The sequence below is a fragment of the Gymnoscopelus braueri genome (assembly GCF_963280865.1).
Source record: "Gymnoscopelus braueri genome assembly, chromosome: 17".
Classification (NCBI taxonomy): Eukaryota; Metazoa; Chordata; class Actinopteri; order Myctophiformes; family Myctophidae; genus Gymnoscopelus; species Gymnoscopelus braueri.
The window spans coordinates 30,185,036-30,208,532 of record NC_137617.1 but is presented as its reverse complement, the minus strand read 5'-3'; the positions used below and the strand labels follow the sequence as shown (position 1 = coordinate 30,208,532).

Here is a 23,497-nt window from a genome sequence, read left to right as displayed (position 1 = left end):
TCTATAAGCTCACAACACGTCGTGGATGCGACACACTGTGAGCTTATAGATCTGCTATACAACTTTGTACAACAGAACATAAATTAGGCATTATGTTATGTTCAGTGGTGTGGTGCTTCCTCCTATCTCCTTTAAAAAGTGAAATGAAAAATATATTTTAATAAGCATCATCACTGTCGCGCACATCAAGATTTATTGTACGCAATCTTAGGAAAAAAAATAATAAATACAAATAAAACAAATTGTATGTTTAATTGTAAATTAAATGTACAAAAGTGTTAATTTGTTTGGTCAAGGTCATGTAGTAAACGTTTGTTGTGTATTATTTAGTGATTGCTTTTTGCAGTAAGAGTAATTAATGACAAATATACACATAGTTAAAATTGCTACGCATATTACCCGTTACAATTTTGTTAATTTGAAATTAACAAATTATCTTTAATTGAATAAAAACAGAAAAATAAATAACAAAAAAAAACACTGTATGTCAGCCTTATTGTTTTGCAATTTATTCAATTCAGTGATGAATGTAATTTTTTTTCATAGATCAGTAAATTATTTTATTAGTGTTTTTACAATTCAGATAACCTTATTGGTGTGCTGACAATAACTTACAGTTTTATAACAACTGAAATCGCACACGCCTCCAACTCCAATGTATGTTTGTTTTTGGCATTCTTAATTTCGCTAATTAATGCTGCTAGAATTGTTTCATTTTAGTTGTTTATTATTATGAATTATCAATTTTCGTTGTAATTAAAAATGTTTAGCCTGAAAATGTGAACTAAATGTACACTGTTCTGTTACACTATTCATATTGTAGGCTTTGTAATGCTGTAGAAATGATCAGTATTATAGAACAGTTAATTATATTTTCTATTATTATTCTATTTGATCAAAATATATCACAACATATTCTAGATTGGTGAGTGCTTGATAAAAGAATATATATTATTAGTCTTATTTAGTGATTTATACTTTATTACTCAATAACAATAATTCCAAAGTCATTTTGTGTAAAAAAGCATATTTGAGAAGAAATAACAAAATAATGTCCATGAATGAATATTAATTTATTCATAGTTGATAGCTTTACAAACGATAATTATCAGTTGCTTTGAATTATTCTTTTACATATATATTTTTTCCAATGGCAGCATTTGTGAAAAATCTATATTGTTGCATATCTTTATTTGTTTGCGACCAAGCCACCACAAAAATAATAATTTGGCGCTGGTGGCTGATTTTCTTTTAAAGTAACAAACTATTATTCCATAGCACCTGTTGCCAATGAGCCATCAAGAGATTGATGGCAGTAAGTTCCTTTATTTTAGAGAAATAGAATCATATTGTTGTCTATTGGCACAATCCATAATAACGGACGTTTTTTCAAATACCTGTGGTTTTATAAATAGGCAATATACATGAGCAACGATTTAGAATTGCAATAACATGACGGCGCTGAACATATTTACTTACCATTATTGCTCAAATTATTTTTAGGGTGTTTTAGTGGCCATGTTAAGAGCATCTAAACTTGCAGTAACTGTACGTTTTGAGGTTTAGTGTTGATTTTCTTCAGTGCATTTTCCCCCCAAGGCTCTCTCATTGACTGCGTTATATCACGTTTTTTATCACAGGACACACTGGCTCTCCTGTGGGCCCCGAACTCCTCCATTGTTGGTATTTATATTCCTACTCCAGTTTTTTTTTTTGTCCATGTCAGTGAAGCAGCTGAAAACCGTCCCCTGCGATTAGAGGATCATTGTATCTGCAGTTAAGCATTTGAATAGTGGTAGTAAATCTACAAAAGGGAAATTCAGGGTCGCTGTAGACACTGCTTATGGCTGCCCAGGGGGAAACCGATGTCACATAGTAAATTTAGCCCCTTAGTCTCTGTGCAGTGGCCGACCTATGATATTGGAATGTAAGAACTAAACAGTGCGGAGGCTAGCATGACTTGACATATATTTTTGCGTAGCAGCAATGAAAATATAGCTTGCCATCCTTCCTGCTCCTCTGACCAACACACAGGGAGCCTGGGAACACGACACTGTGCAAATACTACATTTCTATGACAAATGAATTGGCATCAACATTGCCATCATCACAAAATATTCCAAAGGCTGCACGCCTCTGAGAGAAATCTTATATTTGGCTGTTTATAAAAGTTAAATGGTCCCCTCTGCGAGGGCCTTGTTTTGTAACCTCATAGACATCAAAAAAAAAAAAAAAAAAAAAAAAAAGATTCCATAACCCATTAAACGTTAATGGATGCCACACACACATCATGCATGCTGCTATAATGTGCTGTATGCCTTTCTTCTTTTTTTTTTACTCAAACACATGCATTACAGAGCTTCTATACGCAGTTTATGTATCGATGACTGGAGTCCTAATCAAATCAGGGGGAGGAGTGGAGGGCAGGGAAGACATTTAGTCCTTAACCTCAGTGGCTCTCGGTCTCTCTCCTCCCCTCTGATGGCTGGCTTGCTGGAGGGACACACAGCAAAGGCCTCCTGCTGTAATGAGGAAAAATGTATCAATTTAGCCCCGGCCTGCGTGCAGATTGAGCGCCGGGTGGGTGAAGGTGCACTGAGTGGATCCTTTTTCCTAATCAAGGACAGTATCTGGAGAGGACTGCGGTGCCGCTTGCCTCCTCTGTCTCCAGAATCAGCAGCATTCCTTCCCCGTATCCACCCCCCCAGGGCCGGGGGGAGCCTCTCTGCCTTCTGTTTCACCTCATCAGCAGAGTTCAGGCGGAGGTCAGGTCCTGCCCCCTGATGCTGCATTCAATGCAATACCTCCTCGCATCGAAAGGCATTGCCGAAGCCCCTTCCCCGCCCTGCGTTCAAGGACTAAACAGTAGAGAAAGAAACCGCAGGTCACTGGTCCTAGTCCCACTCCTCACCTGAGCTGTGAGAGGATGCTGTCTTCAGTTAACTGAGCTTTTGATCTGTTTCACCTGGGCCAGACCTATTTAATAATGTGTTTCTTTTGTGCACATTAGAGAGAATCTTTGGTTAATGCACATAACTTCTTTCAATTTTTATATAGGGAAATAACTTATTTCAATAACACATTTTCCATGTGTGCTCTTAATTGAACTGGCAAAAAGTCTGCCTCCATTTTCAGCACTCTTTCAATCCCTGCTCGGCTGGATCCCGCCACAAGAACTGTCTCTCCTGCCTTGTCTCTCAGCCTTCTTGCTGTCTCAGTAAAGCAGAAATACCATGACGACCGGACCGCACCCGCTGTCCTTTAATCTGTTGTTGCCATGGCGTCTCCTTCTGCAGCATCATCAACCTCACTTTTGAGCCATTTAGTGTTTTCCTAGCATCTTTGTTGCATTATGACCACAGTCAGATATAATGTAGCACATTAGTCCTCCCACCCAACCATTTCCCTTCATTTTGATTCACTCTCTGCCCGGCCTCTGATTGACTTTCAGCCTAACTAAAGTGGATTTTAATGAGAGAATACATTAACTCCCTCTGGTCATGCTAACATAAATCAGCCTTTTCTTGCGGGATCAACTGCTGAGCTCATAACACCATGCTGAGAGAGTGTGAATAACCAAATGAGAGATGGCAGCCGTCGCCAACCGCTGCCAGCTCAGATGCATTGTTGTGTTGCGTCCCCAGAGTCTAAAACAAGTTCAGCAAGGCAACAAACATGGCACAGTAAGTGCCGCACAGGTTGGCTTGCTGATGGGGAAATATGTTGCTTCATCAGGATCAGTTAAACGGAAATTTCTGATCAATTTCTTATTGATTATTTTCTCCATTTCTGAAATGGGGGTAAATCTTTTGTTCTTGATTGCCATTATGTACATAGGTCCCTAGCAGGTCCTCCTCACCTTGATTGACTATACATTGCTACGTGAGTGTAACATTCCATCTATCTGCTTTCTCTCCGTTTGTAATTGCACTTGGCTAAAAGCTAAATAGTTTATGCGGGAATATCAATAAATTGCCATCAAATTAATGTCAATACCCAAGCTGTGGATGGCAGTAATTAAAACACAAAAAGGATGAAAATGAAGTCAACGCATTGCCCTGAATAATTGATAATGCAATTTATGATTTGTATGAAAGAGTGCCGTCTGTCTGTGATTCTGATGAGGACCTAATCAGATGCATTAATGTGTCTCTCTCTCTGTGTGCCTGCGCTCACGCAGGAAATCATTTAAACCCAATTCAAACACTGTTTGATGCTTGTTGGGTTTTTAACACCCTAAATTATACATGTTTCACAAATAAGATTACTTCTGAATATCCACTTAAAATGACTTTGGTCCCAAAGTGGTGTTAGCGTGTAATTTGATTAAAGGAGACATTGCTCACTCTGGACCAATCAGAATGTGTTTTTGCAAGGTGGTGGGTGGGATCAATAGCGACTTGTTTGAACAGCCGATCATGCACAGCTTTTAGGTTTGTACTGCTACCCTGTGGAAGGGTTGCGAAGTATAGCGTTCACGCGGCACGCCCATCCCCCACTAGCATAAAGCCTAATTTATACGCAGAGAGCTTGTAGATCGACTATTTTCGGTGTGCAACTAAGTATAAAGCAGACTCTCCATTATGTCGGTGAAATCAGGTCAAATGTGAAATCCCCATTTGCCTCCCACCCAAGGTTTCATATTTCTTTCATTTCAGAATTAAATGGAGAGCGAGCTAATCGGGTGGAGCCATGTCCTCCAGTGCTAAGGTGATGCAAAGGCACAAATGCGTAATGTTTATTGACCCAAGCAGATCAGAGTGATCCCATGTTGATTTTGCAACTCCTCAACTATTAACCGGTCTTGACCTCTGAGATAAATGAAGAGCGAGAGAGGCAGACGGATGAGGGGATTAGATGAGCGCCCGCAACAGGGAAGCAGGCCCAGGAAAAATGAACGGACTGCCGGCGGATGGATGAGGTGGGGGAGCCTAATGACCGCTGTTTGTTATGATGTACCGAATCAGGCTCTCCTTTGACAAAACAGTCCTCAGCACCTCCGTATTTATAGTGTCACCAGTCAGTCCATCCACAAAAGGCAGGCCGATGATATGTGAGTGCGTTCGAGCCGTGAGGTGTCCAGGGCTGTGCTCTTCAATGACCTGCTCATCCGTCAGGCCCACGAGCTGAAAGCACCGCAGGGTTATCGGATCACACACTGGATAGGTGTTGACCCCGTGCATAAATCTCTGGAATGCTGTTCCAGCCAAAACAAGGAAGTAGCTGTCATAAGTTTCATTTTTGTCCGCCACATGAGGCTTATTTCAGAGGAGCATTTCACGGGTCCCATCCAGGAAATGCCCTTGGAGCAACAAGCCGCTTGACAGTACATTGTCGCACAATTTTAGTGGCCGTTCGACCCAGCTGTGCTTTCACCTTGCTCATTTTTTAAGAATGAGAAAGAGGGTGGGTATTTGTCTAACACTGGGGGATTCCCCGTGTTTAAAAAAGAGCACCCGGTTACGGTATGACATGTTTGGTTTACCCAGCAGTTAAGCGGTGCCGTCTGGAAGGGCGATGGATTCCAGGCCCTCTGCCTTGTCATCAATGCCCTGGGTGAGGTGTCACACTGACCAGTGTAAATGGACTTTAAATGGTCCATGTACTCCAGACTAAAAAGGCGGCACCTGTTCCCTCACTGCTTTTTCTCCATTTAAGGCTAATGCCTGATGACTAATGAGCACGGAGGAAGTTGAGCTTTGTTTTCGACACACGCCAAAGCCAGGTACTCCTTATGAGGCGAGGGGCGGCAGATGGCCCTTGAAGCTGACCCTGGGTCAGTTTTGCTATTTCCCCACTAATGGCCCAAGGTTAGGAAGTGATCTCCAGTTATCCCTCAAGAAGAAGGCTAGCCGGAGATCACTTCCTAACTTGTGTCGAAGAGGAGCTTCACCGCTCGTCGTCATTTAAAATATTTAGTGCTGCGTACTGCTGTGCTAGTCTCCCTATAGACATTTCAATTCGTGCGATTCTAGTGTGCCGATAAATGTGCATCTTTGCAGATGCAGGCTTGTTGAAAATTCCCACGGGCAAGTCATTCTCATTAAAGTGCACTGTGAGCAGATGTATGGACTGCAGTGCTCAGCAGCACTGTAAATGTATTGATCCCAGTTTCCTAAAGCCTTAAGCAGGGGGAGGGGGGGGGGGGGTGTATTTGATCCAATTCTTAGGAGGTTGCATGTTTATGGTGTGTGTATGCATAGTAAGATCCAGTGTTAATTTAACTCAGAGTGCAAAAATCCGTTCCTCAGAGTTAAATTAACACTCTAGATTTCACACTGTGTGTGTGTGTGTGTGTGTGTGTGTGTGTGTGTGTGTGTGTGTGTGTGTGTGTGTGTGTGTGTGTGTGTGTGTGTGTGTGTGTGTGTGTGTGTGTGTGTGTGTGTGTGTGTGTGTGTGTGTGTGTGTGTGTGTGGCCTTAATTCAAGAATTAAGAACAAATTATGTAGCATTCAATGAGGAGTTCATTGTGAACACAGGCAGTCAACAATGTCCAATTGTGTCTATCCACAGTATTTGGGGAAATTGACGCGGTAGCAGCCCAGGACCTCAACAACATCTTGAAGCAAGGCTACTTGGAAAAGAAACGACGAGGTACACAGCAATACCGCAGTCAGGTTATGAAGTTTAGAGTTTACAGAAAATCGATGAGTAGTTTGTCCTATGTGGTGAACCCCGTGACATAGTTTCAGCATAGTGTAAGTATACAAAAACTAAGCTTGAAAAATATTTGAATAAAGTGATGTGTAATCATCTCTGATGTGTTTGTGGGCATCGTACTTGGGTATAGATTTGATTGGAAATGGAAATAACCTTTTGTTTTACCTCCCTTGTTAAAATGTACCAAATTCCTTACGTGCTTTCAGAGGATCTAACAGATACAACCATGCGAGAACAAAATAGATTAATTAAAGGGAATGTATGTGCTGCTATATGAATGTACATACTGTTACCCTCTGTGAGTACTAAATTCAACAAGCAATAATTCATTGATTTATTCATATTTATATTTATCTAAGTGCATTGTGAAATGCATACTACTACTATACATGTATAACTTCAACATGCAATATAATCAATATTCATTTATTTACCTACACTGTTATACTAATCACTAGTCTGTGTACATACAGTATTGCGAATTTATAGTGTAAATTCTATATTGCTAATTATATTGCAATATTATAGTCGTTATATTGTTGCTCATCTTTATATTTTAAGAAAATAAGAAAATAGCTGAAATGTTTTTCAATTAATCGTATTTGCAAATATACCTGGCAAAAAACCTGATTTCAATTTAGTCTTTTTCATAATTTTATGCAGTATTTTTGTGTAAAACATCAGATAAGGGCCCAACAACGTACCATATTTAGAATATGAATCAACATTTTGCTATAATAGTACAGTCTAATTTTGTACATGAGTTCATGCTAATGCTAACAGTGCAATTCTCCCTTTGCAATTCTCCCATCCAGACCACAGCTTCTTTAGCATGGAGTGGCAAAAGAGGTGGTGTGTCCTCAACAACACTATCTTCTACTACTTTGGGAGCGAAAAAGGTTGGCCTCAAATACTTACAGAAACATTTAAACCACATAAACTGAAAAATAAAGTCATTTTCTGCCTATACATCTGTTTCGTTCAGACAGGCAGCAGAAGGGCTCTTTCTATATCAATGGCTACAGTGTTGAACTGGTAACCAACCTACGGAAAGACTCCAAAAAGAATGCCTGTTTTGAGTTAAGCGCACCTGGACGGCGTACCTTCCAGGTGGGTAGAATTACAACCTTAATATAATTAGCTTATACAGTATACTGTATTTAATATATTCCCTGAATTAGATAGCCACTCTGTGGTTCAATAACAATCGATTGAATTTCAGGCTGCTATATATGTACAGATCAAAGAATAAAGAAACAAAAACTCTTGTCCTCACTTGCTCAATAAAGAAAGGGTTTAATCACACAATGTTTCGGCCAAGGACCTTCTTCCGGCATCTGCTGACAAATGATACCAACACCATTATATACATGAGAAAGGGTCAACAACGACCAATCATCACACACCCCTCACCAGAGACTATAGGGTGCACCTTGTGGCAGTGATCACAGAAAGTAATTTGACCGTGGTCACAAATGAATAAATCTACTGAAAATACACTCAGTTTGCCTTTATCGGTATAACAATAATTTAAGTATATTGATCACATTATTAAAAAAGTCAATCACATCATTATCAAATACCAACAATAACACCCGTAAACTTGAAAATCTGATCATTTTGTGATGGCTTTAACCCATTAAATCCGGGAACGAATCTCTGTCATTTTTTCAAGATTCTTCAAAAATAGCAGATCTACAAGCTCATAACGCGTTTCTGTGCTTGTATATCTGCTATTTTTGAATAGCCGAAGTATAAAAATTATATCGGCTGGTCTCAAAGGCTTTAAGATGGGAAAAGATTCCTCATTTTTTCCTTCTAGTTTCGACTCCCATGAAGAGATTACGGGTTTGCACCACAAAGAGTTAAGAGTCTGATCTTTTGTTCCCGTGCAAACCCAGCCTTACAGTAGATGTCATATGATAATCGTGGTATTATTGTCACTCTGTCCCACCAGTTCACTGCCAGCAGTCCTCGGGAGGCCAGAGAATGGGTGGACCAGATCAATTTTGTCCTGAAAGGTAAGCTGGCATGTCTTAGTTTTTAAAAGACGCATAAGCTGTTCAGAAAACGAAGTTAAAGGAGGACAATTGTTCTCATAGTTCCCCAGACTCATTTTTCACAGTTGTCGACCCAAGTTTTCTTGTATGCATGAGGGGGGCGGGAAAGGTCAGGAAATGACAGACTGCCATTTTTTTAACTGCGAATCAAGCAAAAAAAAAAAAAAGAATAAAATAAATAAAAAACACTTTATCCATCATCAAGCGGCTCAGCCAATCACACGAGTTCTTGAACCTCCTCATTCTACACGTCACGGAACCGACCACGTCATCACGTACCTCTGACTCCTCTATCCTCCACCCGCCTCCACATTCCCCCCCGCCACCCCCCCACCCTACCCCCTCCTACCGAATTCCAGCTTTACGGGAAATTGATTGGTAGACGTTCTGGTTATCCTCCAGCGACATCGATTTCTGCCCGGCCGATGGTGTACGTTGAGGGGACTTGATACCCTGTGTTGCAGTGGGTAGTCGCCTGCAATCAGACTGGCCCTCCATCTGAGCGAGCAGTCGCACGGTGGCTGCTCTAAAACGGGCTCGGACCAGCCCACTGATTTGCGGGAAGTAACGGACACCCCGCGCCATTTGTATCAGCTGCCCCAGGCCCACGTTTTTCTACTACCAAACACAGCCCCTGAGCGTTGAAGTTAATGCTGCAATCTGGAACTCAATTTTAATGAATAGAAGGTTATTTTAACCAATCTGTATGGTACTGTCTGTTAGTACAATATTACCAGCAGTGGTGGAAAAAGTACTCAAATGTTTTCAAGTACAATACTGCAATGTAGAGATACTCTGTTACAAGTAAAAGTCCGGAATTCTAAATTTACTTGAGTAAAAGTACAAAAGTATTGGTATCAAAATGTACTTAAAGTACCAAAAGTAGAAAGTACTCATTATGCCGAATGTCCCATTTCACATGCATAAAAATCTTTTGAAAATAGCAGATCTGCAAGCTTGTAGATCGGCTATTTTCAAATGGCCGAAATGTATAGGGCTGAAGTGGGTAATGTATGTTTTGTTACAATAATCAAAATCTACAAAGTAACTAGTAACTAAAGTTTTCAAATAATTGTAGGGAAGTCAAAGTACAATATTTGCCTCTTGAGATGTAGTGGAGTGGAAGTAAAAGTATAGAAAATTGGAAATACTCCAGTAAAGTAAAGAATACCTCAATAGTGTACCTAAGTACAGCACTTGAGTAAATGTACTTAGTTACTTTACACCACTGATAAACGGCATAATCTACAGTGGTTGAAGGTGGTCCGCTTATTAAGAAATTAAGACCCTGATGTAGGGTAGGTCAGGACACTTTAGACCTACTGGGTGACAAGTAGCCCTGCCTGAAGAAGATCATACTGTTAGTGCAAAATTGACTTATCTACTGCACTCTACTGTGCCTTTTCCCACGTGGAGATTGCCTAAGGAGGAGCAATACAAATCTGGTCTCTCATAAAGGGAGACACGAGTTTGAATCCCTGCAGGACATAAAAGTTACAGATTGCTGCATTAAGTCATCATTATGTGACTACTTTTGCACCTGAATTCACACTCTATGTGTTCCACTGGCAATGAATGGCGGCAGTTTAACCGCCTTTTCAATGTATAGCGTGATTTCTAATCTCTTGTGACATTTTTAACCTGGTGGCATCCCTATTTTGGACATCCCAATATAGGCAATACTTATTGTATTGCTCAATGTAGATGGGCTATTCTCGCCATATGATACCATCGTACAAAATAGGGCATAAGTGGTTAATTAATAATGATAATCATAAGAGAAACATGACAGATAGAAGCATAAGAGGACATGATGTGTGACACAGTGTCTAGAGCCGGATCTGAACCCTCACTAGGGTAACCGGAAGGCTCGCCCCAAAACACGCTCGCCCGCATTTTTTTTTGCGCGGACCAGCAGTTCTTGTTTTCTTGTATTTGTTTCACTGAAGATAAGGTTAGAAATAAGTTTAGGGTTAGGCATAGTTTCACTGAGGTTAAGTTTAGGAATAAGGTTAGGTTTTGGCACCGTTTTACTGAGGTTACGTTTAGGAATAAGGTTAGGTTTTGGCACCGTTTTACTGAGGTTACATTTAGGAATACCAGGTGAATACCGCCGGACTTGCGCCGGGCGACTGTGTTTTGGGGCGAGCGTTTTGGTATTCCTCACTAGCAGTAGTAACTGCCCATATATGACATGTCACACCACCAAAACCCTTTGGACATTTGTCTCTCTGTCCCTTTAATTCATGTGTTTGTTCTTTTATGCGGAGCCGTGTCTTCCATCTCTAGTGTATAACTCCGCCGATCACACATCCTCCCTCCGTCTCTCCTCTCTGACAGATCTAAGCTCCAGCTTCATCCCTTATGACGACGAAGACGAGGAGGAAGAGGAGGAGGAGGAGGAGGAGGAGGAAGAGGAGACCTACGATGACATTGAAGAGTTTACCAGCCCTCCCCCGCCTCGGCCCGGCCTTGGACACCCGGTCCCGGGACCCAGCCAAGGACCGGAGAGGGGGGGCGATGAAGAGGACGAGGATGAAGACATCTATGAGGTCCTGCCAGGTAATGAGGACATGGTTACCTCATTTATGAGTCCCCAGTTCATTTAACACTGGATGCGTTTTAAATCAACACTCAGGATTTTCATGTACAGAGACACAGACACATGATTATGCACACATTGAAAGAGAAAGATGATTACGTGTGCACACACGCAATAAACACACGCACGCACGCACACACACACACACACACACACACACACACACACACACACACACACACACACACACACACACACACACACACACACACACACACACACACACACACACACACACACACACACACTCGTGCCCTCAGGAATTCTAGTAACACCCAGTAGATGGCTGTGATAACCTTCCTTGGCTGTGATGTTCCTGTTGCCAGGTGCCTCCCTATCACTGCAACTCCCTCAGTGATCTCTCATTATAAATCATGCAACACTAATAAGCATGTCAGGCTTGAGGATGGTGTTTCCAGCACCGCAGAAGGCTCAGAGGGGAAGTTCCAGCGTGCGAATACTGGAGATCAGCCTGCCTCGCTCCCTTTTCCTAACCTTCATCATTACTGTGGACAGAGGCATCCGTCTGGAAAGAGTTATGTTGTTGAAATCAGCAAGATCCCAGTCGTTTCTGAACGCTCTCTGATGGAACGTTCAATTAGCTAATGTTGCCAGGCAACAAATACAATTCCAGCCAGTAAGCAGAGTTTTGCTATTGCCTAGCAACCAAAATGTAGTTCCAGGAAGTGAAAATCAAATCTCTGGAGGTACAAATTTGGTCCAGATCCTATTCTGCTGCACGGTTTTACTGATGCTGGAGTCTGAGGAAGGAAAATCGCAAAAACAGATAGAATAGTCTTTATCCAAATCCGCCCAACCCCCTATGGAAAACGAGTACAGTTCCACGTGTCAGGTGGCTACAGGGCCCTGGGAAGGACAAAAGGGGCGATCCGATCCTTTCACAGCCATCGTCCATCACCCTTTCTATTAAAAAAGATACATCAAGATTCGGTTTCGTCCAGTGGATGCATTACCTTTGCCAAAATCGTTGGCGAGAGGGAGATCAGTCTTGGGACTGTCATGCCGGCGTACAAAGCCATCTGGGAAGGGGTACAGACCCTGACCACAGATGGCATATCAAATGACAGGCTCTTTCGTTCACTTTCTCACCCCCTTCACTTATCAATCACTCTGCCTCGCTCTATGGTCACTTACCACTTCTCTACAGGACAGTGAGTGAACACTGCTTGATCGTCAGGCTTTTACAGTTGTTTTCAGAATGGACCAAGAAGAGAAGAAATATCAGGAAAAAGGCAGAAAATTAAAAATGTACCACATGAATACTAGTGACCCTAATCTGGGGCAAACATTCAGTGAAAATAGTAGATCTGCGAACTGCGTGTTGCAACACGCATGAGGTTGTAGATTGGCTATTTCAACAAAGAGATTTACAGAGGGATAAAGGTAGGGGGGACCTAGTATAGATCCCTGGGGGACACTGGCCATTTACATAGATAGGGTTTAAGTGGTCAAGGGAGGTGTGACAAAAGTGTTAGTGTGACATGCTCCACCAGACTGTGTTAACAATAATTAAAAAAGATACCGTACATGCAACATCATAATGTACTGTATAATACATAGAGGCTTCGTAATTAGGATAGTTTACGCATGATCATTCGTTCATTTTGTTTAACATGGCAAATATGTACTGGTCTCTTTGTCAAATATTATTTTACGTACACACCAAGATGGTAATTTTCCAGGTGCTGTGCTGCGTCCATGTTGCTGAACAGGCTGCGTCGTGGAGAGAATACAGAAGGACGGTGGTATTGACACTGGTGCTGCTGACTGATTTTATAGAGTGGAAAATTAAATCACATTGATATAGAAACCAGTGGCCCATACCAGTGGCCTCGCTGATGGATGCCCTTCTCTACAGCACTTGAACACCGCTAAACAAATGTTAGGACTCTTTGCAAACAAGATTACTGTATCTTTATTTATTTTATTTCATTCGTAACCCTGGAACTTGAATGGCAATGTGCGGCAATTTTACGAACGTCAGGTTATGCATAATGAATGGATTTATAATTCTCTTCCTTGCATTTTAAATGTCCCTGAATAATTGTGTGTGTGTGTGTGTGTGTGTGTGTGTGTGTGTGTGTGTGTGTGTGTGTGTGTGTGTGTGTGTGTGTGTGTGTGTGTGTGTGTGTGTGTGTGTGTGTGTGTGTGTGTGTGTGTGTGTGTGTGTGTGTGTGTGTGTGTGTGTGCGAGCGAGCGAGATGGAGAGAGACAGACAGAGCCAGAACACTTGCGAGCATACCCTTATACACATCTAGATTAGTGTCCATGTGCAAAATATGTGCATGTGTACACAGCGAGGCATATGTCCTTGTGTGTGAAAGTGAATGTGAGTGTGCCCGTTCATGTGTGCTTCCTGCCTGCTGGTTCCTGGAAGCAGAGGGGCAGGTTGTTGTGGAGGGTGGATAGGGTTGCTGGGTGGTGCTGGCGTGGCTGTCAGCCTGACAGTGTAAAGGATGGTCGTGGGAGACGAGAGAGAGCAGGGATATCACTGTGTCACCTCGCCGACCGCCAGGTACCACGCCCCCACAATCAATGACACATCTACCTCCACCAGCCCCTAAACACAGGGAGCACTTTCTCTCAGCCTGGGACCTGAAACTGCACGAATGAAATGATCTTGTCACGGGAGGGCGGGGTTGATACTCCTCCTACAAAAACTGTAAACACTAGTTCTGAACCTCATGGTATCTTTTTTTTACTTGACTTTGGGGTGTGTGTGTGTGTGTGCGTGCGTGCGCGAGCGAGTGCGAGACTATACTTGTGAGAGCCAAATGTCCCCACAGTACAGTTTCATTTGAGAAATACATTGTGAGGAAGATTTTTCTGCAAGTGAATGCTTTTCAGTTAGGAAAATATTAGGATTAGGCATTTAGAGGTTACATTTAGGGGGGCTAGGGTTGGAGTTATATCTAGCTATAAAATAGCTGATCTACAACGTTGTGACACCGGTGTTTAACTAAGTATAACTCAGGCTTTAGAGTTAGCGCTAAGCGTGTAAAATTGCCGTACAAAATGTTGACGTCCTCACAAGTATAGTAATGTTTGTTTGTTTGTTTTATCTTCAGAGGACGATTTTCCAGATGTGGTGGAGGAGAGCCGCGAGAAGAGCTCCAAATCAGGTCAGAGGGCCACTCCAATTCTACTCTCCCTATCAGCTTTCTTCCTCAGCAACTCTTTTCCTCCAACGAGTTCACATGTTAATTTTTCAGCTACTGTGTAAGTGGGTTGTAGTAAAAATATTTTGTGGCAGGGATTTAAATGGTTAAATAGCAGATCTTCAAGCTCATAGCGCCACGCTATGAGCTTTTACATCTGCTATTTTTTAATAGCCAAAGTATAAAATGTGGTCAAAGTGGTTAACATTATTGTGACACTATGTTAACTAATTTTGTTAACTTGGGGGGGGGGGGTGTACCAGGGACCCCACTTTGAGAACCAATGGTCTAAAAAAAGAGCCTGAGGCGGGATGAGGTTGTGTTGTTTTCTTCATGGCATGCTGTGTGCTTCCTCTCAGCCTCATCGTCGGATTACGCCAACTACTACCAGGGCTTGTGGGACTGTGATGCCGACGAGCCAGATGAGCTGTCCTTCCATCGAGGGGAACTCATCTACATCCTCAGCAAGGTCAGCGCATCAACAGCCACATACAATTCCTGTTGACTGTGTCATTTTGCTCATGTATCATACCACACCCTCGGGACACCGCCCTCACTTCAATTATGCTGCCCTATGCAAAGCCAAAGTGCAGTTAACTACGTTTTTAGACACACCGACTTATTTGTGTATCCCAAAGGTCAAATTAGCCTTCGTGATTTTGGGGGATAAACAATTACCTCAAGAACAGATATACAATTAGTGTAATATCACTTATATGCCGATATCTCATTTGGCTGACCAGTTGAAACACTTTTAAACCCATTTATCAGTTAATTGTTTTTTTTCGTAGTTACTTGTAGGGTCAATTCCTGTCCCCCTCCCCCCACCCCCTATTTTTTGTAAGTTCCTCAGCACCTCCTCCCCCAAATAAGTACATTAATTACGTTAAGAAGCACCAAGTAAATACAGAAAATGTTCCGGGTTATTTAGCCTCTGATAAAATAAAGGTTAAACAACGACGACAGCGATCATTAACTCCAATAATTGCCATTTGCTCACTTCACTTCAAGAACATGCTGATGTCCCCAACATCTACATTTCTGCAGTACCTCGATGCAGCGGTGAGGCGACAGCAGTGGCATTGTCTATTCCCCCCCTGCCACTAGGGTGAAGTGCCTTTCAGACGCTGGGTAATGGGGCCGTTGTTCATTACTGAGCCTATATCACAGGGGTTAATTGAGTGAGCAGCCATGCGAGGCCCTCCTCTTCTGTTTGACATAAACCGCAGGTGAAGCCATCCTGCATCTCAGCTCTTTTCTCTCTCAATCTATTTCGCTGTGTTTTATGGCCATCTTGTAGCTACATGCAGAGTATCTGCTGCTGAAAAGCCATCCTACTGGAAATCAATGCATTGTAATTTGGGCACTTTTGCTATGCCGTGGGACTTGTTGCTACAGTATTGGCCGGTTTGCAATCGAATTATCCTGTGTTGTATTTGATGGGCAGTGGCGATAAATTCCAGTAATGTTTGCATTCCCTTTTCTGTTTTTGAATTGATTGTATAGTTAAGAGTAATTGTTAAGTACGCATATTGGCATTTCAGACTACTCTTATTCTCAAAAGGACTGAATGGTTAATGCATTTGTTGAAACTATTCAGGTTTAGACATAAACTTGAACTTGAGCCACTGAATTTAACCCCCTTTATAATTCTTGGTTAATAGCTAAATAAATGGCAACATTTTGTTGCTGTCACTTACAGACTTGCAGAATGGAAATTTCATTGTCCTCACATGGACAATTGTCTTTGGCTTCATAATGGTAGATAAAGAAAAATGACAATAAGGATATCATTACTTAACTGAGTTTCCTGTACAGTACATAATCCAGGAATCCAGTCTAGAGTTTGTCCAATATGGATTTTTCAAGGCCGATACCGATTCCGATATTTTGGAGAACAGGAAGGTCGAACCGAGTTTTTTCTCTCTCTCAAAAATTCTGATATCCATAATTAATGTAGAAAACTCTATACACTAAAAGGCATCTGATTCCACTGTCTGCTGTGCACGTTCCTTTCACGATAGCCTGGCATGTTTATTGTTACACTTTAAGTACACTTACTGCCTAGTGATTGAAATATACATAAAAAAATTATGTGAAATGTTTTTTAATTACTCTGGATAATTCACATATTTATGAACAATGTGCATACTTATCTATTTTGAAACAAAAAACCTTCACAAATTAGAAAAGAAACCTAAAAAGAAATATGCCATATCGGCATCCTCAGCCGCCAATCCCAATATGGTACAAAATGCTAATATTGGCCCAATATATCGGTCAATCCGATATCTCGAACTATCAATAATCCAGTCCACATTGACAAGAAATATACACCTATACTAGTAAATTAAATAATTGCCAGTTGAATTATATTTCAATGTCCAAAACACGGGCAAACAATTTGCAGCTTTTACGAACTGAACAAATCCTTGTATTTGAAGTGGCGAGTGTACGACAGGAACAGGTGAAATATGCTCTGCACAGATGATAGAGTTTTAATTGAGCTCTTCAATGTCAAATTAATGAGATGCCACTATTCTGTGTCTGTGTGTGCCGTTTGATAGGGGGGGAAACGTCAAAACAATTTTTCATATAAGCATGATAAAGGCACAATACTTAAGGGAACAAAGGAGACTCGCCTCTGTGGAGATGTTGGCTACAAATTCAGCCCAAACAGCCAAGACTCTGCCCTGTTATGTATTACCTTTCACTGTAAGGATCAGATAACTGCCTTGCCGGTGACTTTAAAAGCGCACCCAACTCCAGGTTGGGCGTGCTGCATAGCTGTAGCGTTTCACCATCGTAATGACACAGATTACTCTTGTTTTGTACAGCCGTATGGCGGAGTCATAACAGAGTGACAGACTGCGACAGAGCATTCTAAAGGGCTTGATGTACTTCACTGAACAAGGTGTCGCTCACCGAAAATAGTCGATCTACAAGCTCACAAGGCATCGCAGCGCGATCAGACATTTTCAGTGCACTTCACGACACCAGCACGCAACTAAGCATAAATCCGACGTAACTATCTCTGAAAGGATTTAAAGAGGGGCCCGGCCGTAAATTATTTAGAGGTGATCACCGGACGTCCTCCTGAATGCTTGGTTTAGTATGACACCGCAACTCCGCCCGTGTCCCATTCTGCGTCCTAATGTTTTCACATTTACGTTGTGAGTGGCATTATTAGTATTATAGGCCATAATCGGCTGTTTATTTTAATGAGCCCTCGGGGAGGGTTTCCCTGCTGTGTGTACATGGAAGGGCCACTAACACTCAGCTTTACGGGGGATTCCTGAGAACCCTGACCTCCATGAGTGAAATACGGGCCCTTGGCTGGAGCTCAAGTCCGTCTCTTAACTGGGGACCCGGACACATGAAATGGCTGTAATAAAACTGGGGCCCATAAATTCTCCTACTGGGGGAGGGCTGGTTGTCTGTGCTGTTATGTCAACACTGACCATAATTACAAGGTAATAAGGACATGCTCTAAGTGTTAAATCAATGGTGCTAACAAACTGTTATTTTTAAAGCTGGGATGTGATTGACTGCTGAAGTGCAGAATGGGATAGCCACAGGCGTGGTGTCGTATGGCTGTGAACTGAGTAGAACATGCCGATTGTATAAAAGACCTCCATCAATCATTATTGATCTCTCACTTACTGTAAAGTGGGGGCATTTTTACTGTATTTGTGTGTTATTTTTCTGAGAGTTTTGTGTGTGTGTGTGTGTGTGTGTGTGTGTGTGTGTGTGTGTGTGTGTGTGTGTGTGTGTGTGTGTGTGTGTGTGTGTGTGTGTGTGTGTGTGTGTGTGTGTGTGTGTGTGTGTGTGTGTGTGTGTGTGTGTGTGTGTGTGTGTGTGTGTGTGTGTGTGTGTGTGTGTGCGTGCGTGCGTGCGTGCGTGCACACTCAAGCATGTGTGTGTGCACGCACGCACGTGTGCGTGTGTACACTTGTTTGTGGCTGTGTATGGACGCACATGCATCCAACTGACAAAGTAAATAAATTAGGAACCCCACAACTCATATGAATCCCATTAGTTCTAGAGAATTAATCTCATAGCACGCCTCTGCTGCTGCTTGCACCGATGCTGAACTCGCCTTCCAGAGAGCTCGCTGGTACTGTTCAGCGCTCTGATACATGGGCTGGAAGCACACAGCCAAATCCATCTTGTGTTTTCGCTCTGGCATTTCATTTCTGAGAGCTTGCATTTTTCTAATGCACATTATGGCTTTACACTGACATTTTAGCGTGTAATGACAAATACGACCAAGCTCCGCTTTTCTTTTTCTTTTTTTTGCGACATGGCATACTCAGATTTGTTTTACTTGATCCTAATGTTTGGATGTTTCACTGCTTCTCGCTGCTTTATGGTGATCTAAATTACAAACACAGCACGTAACATGCCACGGATAAATTGTGTAGAATTTACAGTGGTGTTGTAACAGTGCAAAATTGACCCATGACAAGATATCAGGATGACAGCGCTATCGTTGACATATGTAATGCTTGTATTCTGTCCTAGGCATGGCCCTCAATAATCCATAAGGTTGTCCTGCATTCCTGCTTTCTAATTTATGTAGCCAGAATCAAAATACATGGGCTCTACAGGTCAGCTGTCACATTCCTGAATTCCCATATGCACTCATGGGGAACTGCAGGATGGAGTGGGGAGAGATTTATGACACAAACCCATCCAGGGTCCTTTAAACTCTGGCAAGGAGTGCTGCCACCTCTCCCTCGCTCTCTCCCTCCATCTCCCTGCTCTCTGCTCTCCAACCCTCCGTCCTCGCTGTCCAACCAAAACACAGAGAGGGGGAGACGGGTTAGCCAATCCCATGAGCTTCCTAAAGTAGACAGTCACGTAATATCTGTGTGTTCAGTTCAGTTCCAGCCCCCTTTAAAGTGGCAGAAATGGCTCATTAGAGGCAAGGAGAACATGGACACCGCTGACACCTTGTGGCAGGAGCTGGCAGTGTCTGTTGAATATAACAGGAGGTGTTTAACAGATGACAGCCCACACACGCCAAAGGTTGATTTATGATGTTTCTCTCTAAATCAACAAGGACTTGCACACGATCGACATTCAGTGTTGTGGAAAGCATGAACATTTCAAATATGATTTAGTCCGTCTTGAAACCGTCAAATATTAATAATACAAGAAACATATGATCAGGAAATCAAGCTCCTGACATATCCGAGGGACCACTAGTAGTCTCTGGATAAGGAACCTGTGACGATCTCCCATTAAGCCTGATTCATACTTAGTTGCGCGCGGGTGTCGCACCGCGAAAATAGCTGACCTACAAGCTCACAACGCGTCGCACCGATACGTGTTATAAGCTTGTAGATCTGATTTTCGGCGCGCAACTAAGTATAACTCAGGCTTTAGGGTCATAACGGCTTCAATCCATGACAGCCCAATGTGGCCACAGGTCATACCGCCTGAATGCAGGCCAAGAAAAGAGAAAGTGGGAAAACAATCAGATGGAAAAGTCAAGTCAAGACAAAAGGGGGTGGGGGTCCCTTTATCCCTTTGTGTGAACTCAGTCTCTCCTCTCTTTCTGCTTTTCTCTGTCACACACACAGCCATTTAAAGACCCCTGGCTGCTATTGTGGCCATAGACACCAAGACGCTATAGACAGGCAAGACATCCTATTTACCACCCAAAGTAGAGGGGGGGGGGGGAGTCTGGGGTGCAGGGTCACGCAGGAGGCAGCGGTCATCCCCCGGTCAACTACAGTAGGTCATTATTCAGCCCCAGCCAATAGTCCAGAACCGTGCCCGCGTAACACCCCCCCCCTCCCCCCCCCGATCCATTCTGCTTAATTATTATAAACGAGGGGTGGCGTAAACAGCCATCATTACAGACACTCAGCAGCATACACAAATCCACTTTAAATTGCTATTAAGTTAAGGAGTCATCCGTAATCCCAGGCGGCCATTACAAAGGAGCGAGTAGGTTTTCCTTTTTATTAAATCTCATCGTCCCTGAGATATTTTCAGACGTTCTCATGCTCCGTCATGTTTCCACTTTGAAGCCAATTCTCTGATTTAATTAAAAGCCCGCTCAGGAAAGAACGGACACTAAGTAGCCATTTCATTCTCTGATTGTGCAGAATTATCATTCATATCTCTAAATGGATAGGTTGGGGGTGGGGTGGGGGGGTTTCTTCTCTTTTTTTGGGGGGGGGGGCAGGGGGGGGTTACAGCGGTGTACCCTCATCAAATAGGTAATTTTACCAGCAGTTTACGGTTTATTATCAAGACATTTGCAGAGCAGTTGAAAACGTGTGTGTGCGTGTGTGCGTGTGCGCGTGTGCGTGCGTGCATGGGCGTGTGTGTGTGTGTGTGTGTGTGTGTGTGTGTGTGTGTGTGTGTGTGTGCGTGCATGGGCGTGTGTGTGTGTGGGGACAGAGAGCAGGATTCCCTATAACCTGATTGAGGGTTAAACCGATCAGGGGGTCCGGCCAAGCAGAGGTGTCCATGTTTCTTTGTTAGGCCGAGTAGTGGATGGGAGAACTGCAGAGCTGCAGTGTGTCTGATGACTTTATGCAAGAGAAGGAGAGAAAGAGTCAGAGAGCGAGAGAGAGAGAGAGAGAGAGAGAGGGAGAACGAGGAGAGGGCGTTGGAGGAGAGACGGAAGAAGAAAGGGAGAGATAGGAAGAGATGAGGGGGCGGTTGGAGGGGAGAGGAAGGGAGGGCAGGAGGGAGGGAGGGAGGGAGGGCGGGGGAGATTGTAACACCCAGGCGGTGGGTTCAGCGGCAGGGCAATGAGAGACTTCCTGCTCTTCATCACGCCCAAGGCCTGCCTCAGTCAGCTGGTGGCCGAGGAAAGATGCCTCATGTGTCAGGCTTATTAGCACTCCCCCTGGTTTGTATGCATTTGGGAGCATGCATGCATGCATGCATGCGTGCATGCGTATCTGTGGGTTGCACGTGCGCGCGCACGTCTGTGTATGTGTGTTTAAGTGTAATAATACATATGTGCACAAGAGTGCTGTAGGTGTCTTTTTGCGTCTGTGTGCACAGTAAAGTGCTGAGTGTTGATTTAATTCTGAGAGTGTAAAAATGGACCTGTGGGGGTCATGATTTTTTATGTGGGTGTTTTCAGAATAAGACGAAGCAAAATATTGGGAAAAGATACCCAGAATCTCAGATTGAGAGAGACGGTCTGTCTTTGTCCTGGCATGACGCAAAAGTGGTCTCTCCTGTCCGCCTGTGTCAGTCCTTGTCTCTCACAGCGGCCGGGCTCGGCCAACCCTCTCCAGGCACGGTTGGCTGTCAATCCGTGCTGCGGCGTGGAACATGAGCGATGGGTCCCATCAGAGCGCCACCATTAGCCAGCCCCCTGAGTGGTAAATAAACGATCGCGCCGGTACACTGCAGGTGTTGCCATGGCAACGTGCTCCCGATGACGGCCCCGCCCACGCTCGCCCCCCACCCCCCACCCGCTCTCGACGGAGGAGTCACCGGGAGGTCACAGAGTCGATGCTCTCCAGCCGCCACCGCGTGGCGCTGTTCTCCCCCCCCAACCCGCCATCCTACCCCCCCCAGCCCGCCATCCTCTCAGCTGGGGTTGGAATGCGAGCAGTGATTTGATCCGTGCTCAGGCCAGGCCACTCCAGACGCACTCTCTCCGCTGTCACATACGTGTTGCTTCCCACAAATTAGGCGTGCAGACACAGAGCGCTGCATGCATCCTGGTCCAACTCGTTAATGATATTACAGCCGGACATTGACCAGAGCCCGGCCTGCCGCTGAGGGACACTTGGTTTGGGAACCCCAGAGAGCCTCCTTACAGTGTGAGATCTCTGTCTGTGGCCTCCTCTTCCTGTTCATGGGGACGTGGTTGTCATCATTCATGTGGCCAACTCTGCCAACTGTCTTGTCTTTCACCTTAGAATTCCCCCACATCCCAAGATGAAGGAGGTCACAGCAGAACCGCCCTGGAGACAAGAAAGAGAGACAACAACAGACAAACACTAAGAAGGACACAGTAGACTTTAGAAGCATAGTTTTTGTCATTTGAATAATTTACTCTCTGTGGCGCTTTGAATGTGCCTATTACAGCAGGTGTACTCTGGGTGAACCCGGCTTCAAGTGCGAGGGAGATGGACTCGTCGGCACGCCTGACAGACTTCCACCGCCATTGGCGCCCCACTCCCGTGATGTAGCAGTTGTATTAAAATGGCGGTGCTGATAATCCCAAAGACCCTTCTCGGGGAGAATTTGAGACCGACTGCACAGATGGGCCACGGAGATAAATAAAACTCTCTGTCAGTGCGTGGTTGGTGGAATAGTGCTGCGACGCCCCCAAGGGAGAGAAAAACTGTTTCACTCTCTCTCTCTGATGCCTAAACCCCCCCACCACCCATCCGACCCCCCCACCCGTCCGTCTGTCTCTCACTTCTTCCTCTGCTTTACACGTCCTCTTCACTGAGTACGGGAGCCAGAATGTTTTCCACTATAGGGCTCGTTCCTCTGCGGGACCACAGGGTGCTCAGTGCCAATACAGACTAGTGCTTTCCCACCGTTAAAGTTACATTCCAACTCCATCATGAGTGTATATATAAATATACAGAGAGTGTGTGTGTGTGTATATATATATATATATACAGTATATATATTTGTAGTGCGCCCCCCATCCAGTTATTACACTGGCCAGGGCGCAGTCCGCAGAAAGAGAAAAGAAAGAGGCGAGAGAAAAGCACAGGACAAGACTAGACTAGGACAATAAGAACTGAGTCACACAGTCACTCAGTCACAACATATGTATGTACAGTATAATATATATGCAGAAGGTTCTCACTATGGGGGAATTCAAATCTATTTTAAAGGATAGAGAGATTAGTACTATTGGCAAAACATATTGTGTTCACTTGTATGTAGTGTGTGATATAAGTATCACACACTACATACAGGTCACTCTTGGAAAAAAAAAAAATTATATATATATATATAGTGCGAGAGACTGATTTGTCAGTCAAGCTTTC

At 43.5% G+C, this 23,497-nt stretch overlaps 1 protein-coding gene across 2 annotated transcripts in view; it reads left to right on the top strand.

Moving 5' to 3' along the window:
• skap1 (src kinase associated phosphoprotein 1) overlaps window positions 1-23,497 on the top strand; it is a 49,923-nt gene that overhangs the window by 14,496 nt on the left and 11,930 nt on the right. For both annotated transcript variants that reach the window (XM_080455473.1, XM_080455472.1), the window contains exons 5-11: window positions 6,514-6,594; window positions 7,476-7,559; window positions 7,646-7,770; window positions 8,618-8,681; window positions 11,061-11,282; window positions 14,412-14,465; window positions 14,861-14,970. In XM_080455473.1, the coding sequence (XP_080311599.1) occupies window positions 6,514-6,594; window positions 7,476-7,559; window positions 7,646-7,770; window positions 8,618-8,681; window positions 11,061-11,282; window positions 14,412-14,465; window positions 14,861-14,970 (740 nt within the window). The remainder of the gene's footprint in view (window positions 1-6,513; window positions 6,595-7,475; window positions 7,560-7,645; window positions 7,771-8,617; window positions 8,682-11,060; window positions 11,283-14,411; window positions 14,466-14,860; window positions 14,971-23,497) is intronic.